The sequence below is a fragment of the Bufo bufo genome, chromosome 5 (genome assembly GCF_905171765.1).
Source record: "Bufo bufo chromosome 5, aBufBuf1.1, whole genome shotgun sequence".
Classification (NCBI taxonomy): domain Eukaryota; kingdom Metazoa; phylum Chordata; class Amphibia; order Anura; family Bufonidae; genus Bufo; species Bufo bufo.
Window position 1 is genome coordinate 142419300 of NC_053393.1, and position 12652 is coordinate 142431951.

Below are 12652 nucleotides of genomic sequence, written 5' to 3' on the forward strand. Positions count from 1 at the left end.
GTTTTTGTAAAATAAGCACTTTTATAATATGCTAATGAGCCTCTAGGTGCTATGTGGGCGTAAAATCAGCACCTAGAGGCTCCGTCCACTCACGCTTTATCCCGCCCAGGTCCCCTGTTCTGCCCGCCCCGCTCCTCTTGATTGATGTCACTGTTCCCTGCATCGCAGACGAAAACCCGCGCCTGCGCCGTTCACTTCTGTCTTCGGCGCAGTGAGTGAAGGCCGCTCTCCTGATGACGGCTTCCTCACTGTGACGTAGTCGGCGCAGGCAAGAATCCGGCACCAGGAGCGCATCATTTACTCACTGCGCCTGCACGGAATACAGAAGTGAACGGCGCAGGCACGGGATTTTGTCTGCGATGCAGGGAACAGTGACATCAATCAAGAGGAGCGGGGCGGGCAGAACAGGGGACCTGGGCGGGATAAAGGGTGAGTAGACGGAGCCTCTAGGTGCTGATTTTACGCCCACATAGCACCTAGAGGCTCATTAGCATATTATAAAAGTGTGTATTTTACAAAAACGGCTGCAGGGAGAAAGGTAAAAAACATACTGTTATGTAGTGCTGACATTAGCGCATCGCTATATCAGTCAGCAACATAACAGTATTTCTGGTGGTAGAAACCCTTCAAACTTCAAGAATGAAGGCACACTCTGCGCTTGTCACAGAACATAGAGTTAAACTCTATCCTCATGTTCGCTACTGCACTTGTCTCAGGAATTGTGAACTGATAGGCAGAGATTGTGTGCACTTCTGCACCTGTCAAAGGTCTTTGGCTCAGGAGGTAATGCCTGCATCTACTACTTCGCCTGTAAAAGAACTTATAAATGACAGGAATCGTTACTGCGCATTTCTGTACTGGTCTTAGGCTACTTTCACACTTGCGTTAATTTCGATATTGAGATCCAGCAGAGGATCTCAATACCGGAGTTAAATGGATCCTTTTTGATTTTGCATGGGGTTGTGTGAAAATAATATGGAAAAAAAATTGCAGCGGTTTTGTGTCTGGTCACAAAAAACGGAAAGCTGATGGAACAGAAGACATCCTGATGCATCCTGAACTGATCTCTTTCCATTCAGGATGCATGAGGACTAAACGGAATATTTTTTTTCCCGGTATTGAGATCCGACGACAAGTAGCCTTAGAATCTATGCTCCAGTGATATTGCAACTGTCAAAAGACTGTCCATCATTCCTATGTGTTGCTGCACGTATCAATGAAAATAGATGCAGGCAATTTTGTCTTGATACTTTTCTGTATCTATATTTAAAACTCTGTGACATACGGTAGTTGGAGATTTCAGGGGAACCATTCCATTCTTGTGGACACATGTTACACTCAGTACTATTCTAGTGTCATTAGATTTATATTGGAATCCATATATAGTATTGCTGCAATGTCATTATGATTTCTTAATGTTTTTGTTTTTCTCTTTGATTTTCCCCCATCTATTGGCGGCTAGGGATGTATTGCATTTGCATGGTAAGTATAATGATTTCATTATTTTTACTTTTATTTATTCATAAATTGTTTTCTGCACGGCATTTACTTTCTCAAAATATTGCACAGATATGTATCTTTTTTAATCAGTGATTTTTAATATGTAAGCTCTCTCATTCATATTAATGTTCATGAATTTTTTTTTTAGAAATCATAGACACAATGGGCGTCATTTACGATCAGAAATATGCCTATATTAGGCCATTTCCACACTTACGGCAGAGTGATCCGGCAAGCCGTTCCGTCGCCGGAAAACGTATGCCAACTGATGGCATTAGTAAGAGTGATCAGGATCCTTATCAGTCTTAAAAATGCAATGAAATGCCGGATCCGTCTTTCCGGTGTCATCCGGCATTTATTTGCGCATGTTCAGACCGGAAGGACGGATCCGGCATTCCGGTATTTTGAATGCTGGATCCGGCACGAATACATTCCTATGGGAAAAAAAATGCCGGATATGGAAATCTCCGGATCCGGAGTCTTCAGGTTTTTTGGGGCCGGAGATAAAACCGTAGCATGCTACGGTTTTCTCTTTTGCCTGATCAGTCAAAATGACTGAACGGAAGACATCCTTATGCATCCTGAACGGATTACTCTCCATTCAGAATGCATAGGGATATAACCTGATCAGTTCTTTTCCGGCATTGAACACTTTTGACGGAACTCTGTGCCAGAAAAGAAAAACGCTAGTGTGAAAGTACCCTTAGGCATATTTCTGGCACAGATTGCTGCGCAAAGGTCATTTGCGCCGCAATCTGCAAATTTTCCCCACTCACGCCAGGTCTAAAATAAGTGGGCGTGTCATGGGCGGGGAAGGGGACAGGCCGGCAGACCCATCTCATTCATCATCTTCTACGTCTGTTTTAGGCATAGAAAATGGTCTAAATGTAAGACAGCTAGGAAGCTGGCTTACATTTAGACTGGTGCTGGATACCCAGAAGTTATGTAGAGGCCTGCACTTCTTCATAACTTTGGCGGATCCACCGCCAGAGAAGGGACTTATTTAGTCCGGCGTCTTAATAAATGACCACCAATATGTGTGACCCAACTACTGTGGATCTCGGCAAAGTTTGATGAACAGTCATTGGAAGAGAGCTTTCCTCTTCAGTAACACTGGGTCTAGATGTAATTACATCTTACAGATTATTGTCCATCCTTGTGAGAGAGTCGCTGTAGTATTTTATATAACTTTCTGGCATTGTTGACCATAGGTGCCAATATATCATAAGATTTTGTTCATTAGGTCTTTTGTTCTTTCTCCCAGGTGTTCTCTACGGTTAGAATAGTAACTCGGGCCCTGGCAAACGCTTTGTGTAAGGGTTTTTGGGCGTAGCCCCTGTCCTTGAATCCTATTTAAAGTAAGCCACATTCTTTCTGAACCTCTACTTCTTCTGAACAGTTCCTTCAGGCTCTAAGATACTGTCCAGTTGGTATCCCCTTTTTCAGGGGTCGAGGATGAAAACTTTCCAAATACAATAAATTGTTGGTAAATGTTGGTTTGTGGTGGACTTCTGTCTGGACACTGCCCCAGGGTAATTCTCAGGTCTAGAAAGGTCAATGTATTATCTATCTCAGAGGTAAACCTTATTCCTATAACTGTTCCTGTTTAACAAAATCACTGACTTGTTAAAAATGCCATCCCAAAAAATTAATACACCATCAATGTATCTTCCCTAAAAAAAAATGGTGCATATTTGCATAACTTGGTGCACGTCCTCCCCATTGCGGTTCCGTTTATCTGGTGATAGTTTTTCCTGTTAAAAATAAAATAATTGTGTGTAAGGAGAAGTTGTAACAGAGTGAGTACAGGGTTATTGTCAGTTTGTAATTGTGTACCTTTTGTGGATAAAAAATAATTCACTGCAGTGATCTTTACCGTGCGACGGATGCTTGTGTACAATGCTTCAATATTCACGCTCGCTAACTTGGTATTCTCTGTGACGTAAATTTCCTGGAGCCTGGTGACATTGTCTTTAGTAAGATGGCAGTCTCGGAACAACGTGTCAACATTCTTGCTGAAGTTCTCAGTCAGATTGTTATTCCCTGACACAAGTGGTCTTCCAGGACTGGCCTTTTATTCTTGTGCACTTTGGGGATGGCATACAATGTTGCAGTTGTGGGATATATTATAAAGACATGTATATTCATCTTTTGTGATTATTTTTGCTTCTTTTGCTTCTATCAATATCCCTTTAAATTCACCAAGAAATGTTTCCCTAGGTTTTTTTTTTTATTGTTTGTATGTGTTTGAATCTTTGAGTAGGTTCATCACCATATCCTCATATGCTGCTCCTCATCTACAGTATTTGCCTGATTTTGAGTACTTCAGTTTCTTTATGTCCTTGGTAGCTAGTTCAACAAAGGTTTCTACAGTATATTCCCAAATTGCGAAAAAGGCGGGGTCAATTTTGATCTTTGTTTTAGTGTTGATAGTGGCAGTTCTATTCTATTTATGGTCACCTCGCTTTCTTTTTGCAATTCCTTCAGTGTACAAATTGCTTCCTCTTCTGTTTCTTTTGGAAATATTTTAGATCCCTTTCTGGGTGTATATGTGTTTTATGTAGTGCCAGTTTTCGTGCAAAGAGGTTGATGCCCTTCACCTATGTGAAGCAGTCGAAATTGGGAGTTGGTGTGAATGGCAATCCTTTGCTTAATAGTACATGTTTTTCATTTAAAGGGTTTCTGTCACCCCACAAAACTAATTTTTTTTTTTTTTGGATAGTTATATTCCTTATAGCGCGATATAGGAGAATATAATAGTCTTACTTACTTTCATGCGGCCGATTCTTTAGAAAACGAATTTTTATAATATGTAAATCAGGGCTCTACCAGCAAGTAGGGCGTCTACTTGCTGGTAGCCGCAGCAGAAAACCGCCCCCTCGCCGTGTTGATTGACAGGGCCAGCCGGGATCTCCTCCTCCGGCCGGCCCTGTCAGTATTTCAAAAATCGCGCGCCTCTGGTCATTCGGCGCAGGCGCTCTGAGATGAGGAGGCTCGTCTCCTCAGCACTCCCTCAGTGCGCCTGCGCCGATGACGTCTTCTCTTTCGGTGATGTCATCGGCGCAGGCGCACTGAGGGAGTGCTGAGGAGACGAGCCTCCTCATCTCAGAGCGCCTGCGCCGAATGACCAGAGGCGCGCGATTTTTGAAATACTGACAGGGCCGCCCGGAGGAGGAGATCACGGCTGGCCCTGTCAATCAACAAGAGGAGGGGGCGGATTTCTGCTGCGGCTACCAGCAAGTAGACGCCCTACTTGCTGGTAGAGCCCTCATTTACATATTATAAAAGTTTGTTTTCTAAAGAATCGGCCGCATGAAAGTAAGTAAGACTATTATATTCTCCTATATCGCACTATAAGGAATATAACTATCCAAAAAAAAAAAAAAGAGTTTTGTGGGGTGACAGAAACCCTTTAATTGAATTAATGACAGGTTTGTGATCTACATTAGTTGTTCATTCTTTTTCCTTAGGTTTTCCCATTGTAGGTCCATTTGTCCCTGTTCCTCAACTGGACCCCTGCTTGTATTAAAAAAAGGCATTGCTGCTGATGGAGTCATTGCTGCTGTTGGTTGTGACAATTGGTCGGTAGCTGATGGTACATATAAACCAGAAGATGACCCAGATGATCCCCGAGTCTGGATGCCCATATTGGCTAATATATTTGTTGATGCTAAAAGGTTGTGATTAAGGTGGTGGTGTTATTATATTTATTTTTCCCATATTTTCATTAGATTTAGATTTTTTTGTTTGTATCTGAGGTGGTGGTACTCTTCAATGTGAGTATGGAGATTTATTTTATCTTCTCACCCATCCTTGTGTGCTTGAGTTATATCTAAGGGTACTTTCACACTAGCGTTTTTGGTTGCCGGTATTGAGTTCTGTCACAGGAAAAAAACTGATCAGTTTTATCCCAATGCATTCTGAATGGAGAGTTCAGTATGCATCAGTTCCGTCCCTCTTAAGTTTTTTGGACGGAGAAAATACCGTAGCATGCTGCAGTTTTCTCTCCGGCCATGATCACTTGCCGGAATGCCGAATCCGGCATTAATTTACATTGAAGTGTATTAGTGCCGGACCCGGTCCTCCGATCTGCGCATGCGCAGAGCTTTAAAAATGCAAAAAAATATATATAATTTATATCGGATCCGGTTTTCCGGATGACATCGGAGAGACGTATCCGGTATTTCAATGCATTAGTCAGACGGATCCGCATCCGGATCTGTCTGACAAATGCCATCAGTTTGCGTCCAGATTGCTAGATCCGGCAGGCAGTTCCAGCGACGGAATCCTCTGCTGCAAGTGTAAAAGTACCCTTACACTGCCTTCTTCAGGACCAGAGTAATCAGATTCTGAGATGTCTTTATCTAGAGGTTTCCCCATTTGTTTCACCCGTCCTTATTGGAAGTGTTGATTTTGTTATTATAAGGCTACTTTCACACTAGCGGCAGGACGGATCCGACAGACTGTTCACCCTGTCGGATCCGTCCTGCCGCTATTTCGCCGTGCAGCCGCTCCGTCCCAATTGACTATAATGGGACTCCGGCGCAGCACGGCGAGAGGCAGCTGGACTAAAAAGTCGGACATGCAGTACTTTTAGTACGGTGGCCTTTCGCTGTGCACTGCCGTGCTGCGCCGGAGCTCCGTCCCCGTCCCCATTATAGCCAATGGGGGCAAAGCGGCAGTCCGGCGGCACGGCAAAATAGCGGTAGGACGGATCCGACAGGGTGAACAGCCTGTCGGATCCGTCCTTCCGCTAGTGCGAAAGTAGCCTAAATGTATCCTTTTTCAAAATCTCTTGTCTCTTATATACTTCCTGTGTTTCCTTTCCTTTATTTCTGTTTGAAAATTCTCAATATTTTTTTGAAGCTGTTGTTCTTCTCACATTCCAGAAGTATTAAAATGCTCTTTTTTTGTTGTCAAGGCAAGCAGGGTACCTTTTTGCCCAAGAGGCATTGATGTTACCTATGAACACTTGTTACCAATAAATGCTCATTCATCACATGATAGCACACTTTTCAACTATTTTTGCATACGTTTTTTAACAGTGGTTAAAATGGCCATTAAAATGGATGAGTTTTATTGGCTTTTTTATTAAAATCCCAACCACTGCAGTATACATAATCTCCCCCATAGTGGCCCCTTGCAGTAATAATGTCCCCCATAGTGGTCCAGAGCAGTAATAATGTCCCCCATAGTGGCCCCCAGCAGTAATAATGACCCCCATAGTGGCCCCAGCAGTAATAATGACCCCCATAGTGGCCCCAGCAGTAATAATATCCACTATAGTGGCCCCCAGCAGTAATAATGTCCTCCATAGTAGCCCCCAGCAGTAATAATATCCACTATAGTGGCCCACAGCTGTAATAATGTCCTCCATAGTGGCCCACAGCTGTAATAATGTCCTCCATAGTGGCCCAGAGCAGTAATGATGTCCACTATAGTGGCCCACAGCTGTAATAATGTCCCCCATAGTGGCCCCCAGCAGTAATAATGCCCCCCATAGTGGCCCCCAGCAGTATTAATGTCCTCCATAGTGGTCCCCAGCAGTAATAATGTCCCCTATAGTGGCCCCCAGCAGTATTAATGTCCTCCATAGTGGCCCCCAGCAGTATTAATTTCCACTATAGTGGCCCCCAGCTGTAATAATGTCCCCCATAGTGGCCCCCAGCAGTAATAATGTCCCCCATAGTGGCCCACAGCAGTAATAACGTCCTCCATAGTGGCCCCAGCAGTAATAATGTCCTCCATAGTGGCCCCCAGCAGTAATAATGTCCTCCATAGTGGCCCCCAGCAGTAATAATGTCTTCCATAGTGGTACCCAGCAGTAATAATGTCCACTATAGTGGCCCACAACAGTAATAATGTCCTCCATAGTGGCCCACAGCAGTAATAATGTCCTCCATAGTGGCCCCAGCAGTAATAATGTCCACTATAGTGGCCCACAGCAGTAATAATGTCCTCCATAGTGGCCCAGCAGTAATAATGTCCACTATAGTGGCTCACAGCTGTAATAATGTCCTCCATAGTGGCCCCCAGCAGTAATAATGTCCTCCATAGTAGCCCCCAGCAGTAATAATATCCACTATAGTGGCCCACAGCTGTAATAATGTCCTCCATAGTGGCCCAGAGCAGTAATGATGTCCACTATAGTGGCCCACAGCTGTAATAATGTCCCCCATAGTGGCCCCCAGCAGTAATAATGCCCCCCATAGTGGCCCCCAGCAGTATTAATGTCCTCCATAGTGGTCCCCAGCAGTAATAATGTCCACTATAGTGGCCCACAGCTGTAATAATGTCCTCCATAGTGGCTCCCAGCAGTAATAATGTCCACTATAGTGGCCCCCAGCAGTAATAATGTCCACTATAGTGGCCCACAGCTGTAATAATGTGCAGCTGAAATTTTTGTGCAAAAAAAATACTCACCTCATCCACTTGCACACACAGGGATAGTCATTCTTCACTTGATACAGAAGGACCTGCGCTCCCGGTGTGATGCCGTCATCATGCAATCATGCTGGGAGTGCAGGTCCTTCATCATCAAGAGAGGAGCGACTGTCTCTGCACACAGTGGATGAGGTCGTGTTTTTTTTTAACTGTAACCCCTAAAAGGCTATTTTTCACTAGTCTACCTCCTTTTCTGATCATTTGATAAATGGTAACCTTACTGGAAAACCCATTTGTAGTTTAGCAAGAAGCAATTTGAAAGGAAAAACACATGACCGAACGATCAGAGCAGAACTTGCCAGCAGTCAGTGCCCCTGGCACAATGTAAAACCAACCTTGGAACAAATAGGTCTGCAATGGAGATGTACAGATAAATGTAATCAAGACTATTGGTAAAGTTTTTCATTTACTGTCTTAGAGGCATTTGAACATATAAAATGATTGCATTAATGTGCTTACAGTGTTAGTAATAAGCTTGTGTGTTTGTCTTCCATTGTGACTAGCCTTCTCCAGCCGCCATCACTACACTATGGATTTTCAATTTGTTTAATCTTATTGCATTCTTCCACAAGAATTATCTTTTTAATGTAGTAGTGTAAAAACACAAAAGCAGGTGGCACTGCCGTGTGTCATATGTTAATGCACTGGGTCCTCTAACCCCTGTCCCTTTTCCCAGTACGTGTACGTGGTGCTCAGCCTGAAATAAGTGCCAATAACAATAAAACGTGGAGAGTAGAGAAAGGGCGGCAATCACCAATACTGGTTAAAAAAGTCCTTTATTCATCCGATTAAAACATCAGGGCAGGAGCATATGGTTGCAGTGTTCACAACAAGGATAAGTGGCGATGGCCGTTTCGCGCTAGATTGCACTTCGTCTGACCACGGACCTCATAGCGCTGCTACGTTCAGTATTTATCGCCATTGCGTCTGGTTACCATAGTAACCTAGACGCCTTCCCACCAAACATCACAAGTATCGACAACATGAAACAAATAAATCCATGGACACACGCTCCTATCATTGAGTACCAGGGGACCCAGCGGCGGCAGCTTTTATCATCCACCTGGCTTCCCTCTGTAGGAGTGAGCGGTGCCTGTCGCCGCCCAGGGGCATGTTCGGCACTAACTCTATTCCGGCAAAGGTAAGGCAGCGCGGATTCCCTCCATGTGTATCACTGACATGTTCAATGAGTCTTGTGCAACCCTTACCGGTTTTTAAAGAGTTAAGGTGTTCTCTGAATCTTTCAAACAAGGGGCGGATCGTTTCTCTACTCTCCACGTTTTATTATCTTTTTAATGATGGTAACATCTGGTATTTATATTAATATCGTTACATATATTAACATTTCTACAGTATTTATTGAGAGATTGAAACATTTTTAAGATTTATTCACGACAGTAGTAAATCAAGTTTTGCCCAATATCTACAATTTTCTTCAACTAAAAGGTTTCCATTTTCTCCATCATTAACATCAGAATGTGCTCACAAATTTCTACTCAGAAAACTCTGAACTGTAGTGGAACGCTCCTGGTACTAACCGCATAATGGGCCATGAACATAATGGCTTATCACAGGCGGACACAGCGCAGAGGCCCCTGTGCCCGAACAGCAGATGGGTTCTAGTTATTTAATAGCAGATTAGGGGCTCCTCTCTCATGTCTATCTAGCAAATCCCTCACAGATAACCTGCTGGATTATAATCCAAAAGTAATAGAGACCATAAAATGCAAAATAATAAGCATTAACCCCTTGAGTACATGGCCCGTTTTCATTTTTGCATTTTCGTTTTTCACTCCCTGCCTTCCCAGAGCTAGAACTTTTATATTTTTCTGTCCACACAGACATATAAAGGCTTGTTTTCTGCAGGACAAGTTGCACTTTCGATTATTTTATCACCATTAAATATTGCATACAATGTAGTGGGAAACGAAAAAAATAAAAAAAGGGATGGAATAAAATAAAAAAATAAATAAAAACACGCACAATTGCACTATGGTTTCATGGGTGTCTTTTTCATGGCGTTCCCTATATGGTAAAACTGACCAGTTCCCTTCATTTTCAAGGTTTCTTTGCATTGCCATATTCTGACCCCTATAAATTTTTTATGGTTACATCTATGGAGCTGTGTGAGGGCTTATTTTTTTATGGGGCAATCTAAAGTTTTTATTGATGCCATTTTGAAGTGTGAGGTTAGGTGACAAAAACAAAAAAAATGCAAATCAGCCATTTAGTATTTTTTTACGTCAACTAGGGTACCTGAATGTGCAATCATTAGGCTGCTTCTCACATATACTAGTGTGATTTAAGGCAGTAGTATATGGTACATTTTGTATATTCCAATTCAGCACTGCCACCTGCAGGCCTAAATTGGTATATACCTGTGATAGGCTGGAGCCTGTATGAGGCTAACAGGCCTATCGCCACAGAAGAACAGATTTCCAAATCTCATCAAAGGGGAAGCCATTTGAGCCCCGGGTGCATAGTTCTCTCGGAGAAAGCTGCCTCAGCTGCCGTGTTCATAAATGACCACAGCATCTGAGGGGTTAAATGTCTATGTGATCAGCGTTATGGCTGGTCACAGACATTAGCCTCAGGTGTCTGATGTGTGAAACAGCAGGCATCTGGTGGCTATCGTGCCCGCTCCTCTTTAGAGCAAGTGCCATCTTTAAAGAGATGAAATGCGCAGTACATGAATGGGTTAAGTCGTAGTGGCCCCCCTTACCTAAAGGGATTTTGCGCAGTTGTACAGGTTGCACATAAAACAGAATTTTGTTGAGAAGACGGACATCTACATGTCGCCAATTCATTATGCCTAGTGCTGGGCCATAGGCGGCAGTACATTACACAGTGATTTAAAGGCAGAAGCTGTGCACACCTCAATTTGGTCCAACAAATATTAGTTTTGCAAGGAGTGCTCCTTCAAGGAACATTTCAGCTCAAGTTTATAACCAGAAGAGAAACCTTCTTATTGATCTTGCTTTTCAATAGTTAGTATACTAATACACTAAAAGCTGTCCATATTAACTTCGTATAAGCTGAGATTGAAGAATATAAAGTTGGACTTACACCTCAATTTGTCCATGATTTTTCCTCCACATAGTGTGGCCAGTGCCATTTTGACAGAAAACACTGTGATCTTGCCATGTCCTTCCCTGTAGAACAAAAAGAAATGGAAAAAAAATTAAAATGCTGTCACTCAAAAACAGGAAATAGCAGAACAATGTGCCAAATCCATGGAATGAATCTGTAGTGTGCACTTTCAGTACAAGATTTTATCATTATCATATATTCTAAAAAAATATCCCCAGGATAGTTAATAAATGTCTAATCTGCGGGAATCTGACCATTGAAGCCCCCCACTAATCCCTAGAACTGATCACTGCTCTATGGGACTGCTGGAGATAGCCAACTGCTTGTACTCTGCAATCCCAGGCAGCCCCATAGAGTTGATTGGAGTGTCAAATACGCATGGGTGTCTTCTGCTCCGTTCAAACAGGAAACACAGACCCTCATTCTAGTAAACATTGGGAGCCCCACTGGTCGGACCTCCACCGATCAGTCGATAGGGGATAAGCTGTCATGAGGCAACCCCCTTAATTGGCCAGAAGACGTTTAGTCGGCTTATCTTACATATGAACGTGCAAAGGATCTGTGTGACCAGCAGTGGCTTCCGCGGCGATCACAGTGATTGCTGGAGATTAAAGAAGCCACACCAGCTTCTACTAAAAAAAATAAAAATGGTTGTCTTCCTAAGTAATTAATTGCTGTAACAATAGATTCTCCGGTTGATCACATTTTGCAGTTATCATTATGGCATGTGGATATTCAACAGAACAACCACTTGCACTTAAGATGTTTAATTACTGTCCAAACCAATTGGGCACAATTCAGCCAGCATTGCCAACATACTTAGAGATTACATATACGGAAATATACTTACGGGTCATAGGCAGCCAACAAGAAGTTTAACAACAAGCTGATAGACTCTTCTACTTTGATTTGGTGGGTTGTTGGCATCCGCTTATTGAGCTGGTAAAATATTGTTGATAGGACAGCCTCCAGACGTGCCATGTTCAGTTCTACATTAGGATCCAGGTTGTTTAGTGAATTTTCCCGAAGCACTTCAATAATATTCCATATATCTACCAGGTGCACTGCGTGGAAACACACGGAAAATCAGCAATGTCCATAACAACAATTATGCATGTGACACCGACGTTATCTGTGTATGGAGAGTGCCCGGATGGCTGTCATGGAAGGGCACAAATAGCGAAGGCAATAAGACAGATTAACAACATTTCACTATACACATAAATACATACATCTGTCAGCAGAGTTGTACCTATGACAAAGGCCGACCTGTTGCATCTGTGCGCTCGGCAGCTGAAAGCATCTGTGTTGGTTCCATGTTGTTGTTTTATTATATTCAGATAAGCCTCTAGGTCTAGGAGCAATGGGGGTGTTGCCATTACACCTAGAGGCTCTGCTCTCTCTACAACTGCCTGGCCCTGTGCACTTTGATTGAAAGCACTAGGGGTTTTAATGTTTTTGAAAAAAACGTGAAACGTACAGCGGCTCACCCCCGTTCCGTATGGATAGGTGCTCACCCTCTGGTCCTACCCTCAGGACCCACAAAAGGTAATGGCAATATAGAAAATGTTTTTACTGCCTGTCCCTTGCAATCAAAGTTCAGAGGGCACGGCAGTTT

At 43.1% G+C, this 12652-nt stretch overlaps 1 protein-coding gene across 16 annotated transcripts in view; it reads right to left on the minus strand.

The window, feature by feature from the left end:
- The window catches only part of DTNA (dystrobrevin alpha), a 328281-nt gene that overhangs the window by 112606 nt on the left and 203023 nt on the right, over positions 1-12652 (minus strand). For all 16 annotated transcript variants that reach the window (XM_040432328.1, XM_040432338.1, XM_040432336.1 and 13 more), the window contains 2 exons: positions 11885-12098; positions 11011-11096 (listed from right to left, as the gene is read on the minus strand). In XM_040432328.1, the coding sequence (XP_040288262.1) occupies positions 11011-11096; positions 11885-12098 (300 nt within the window). The remainder of the gene's footprint in view (positions 1-11010; positions 11097-11884; positions 12099-12652) is intronic.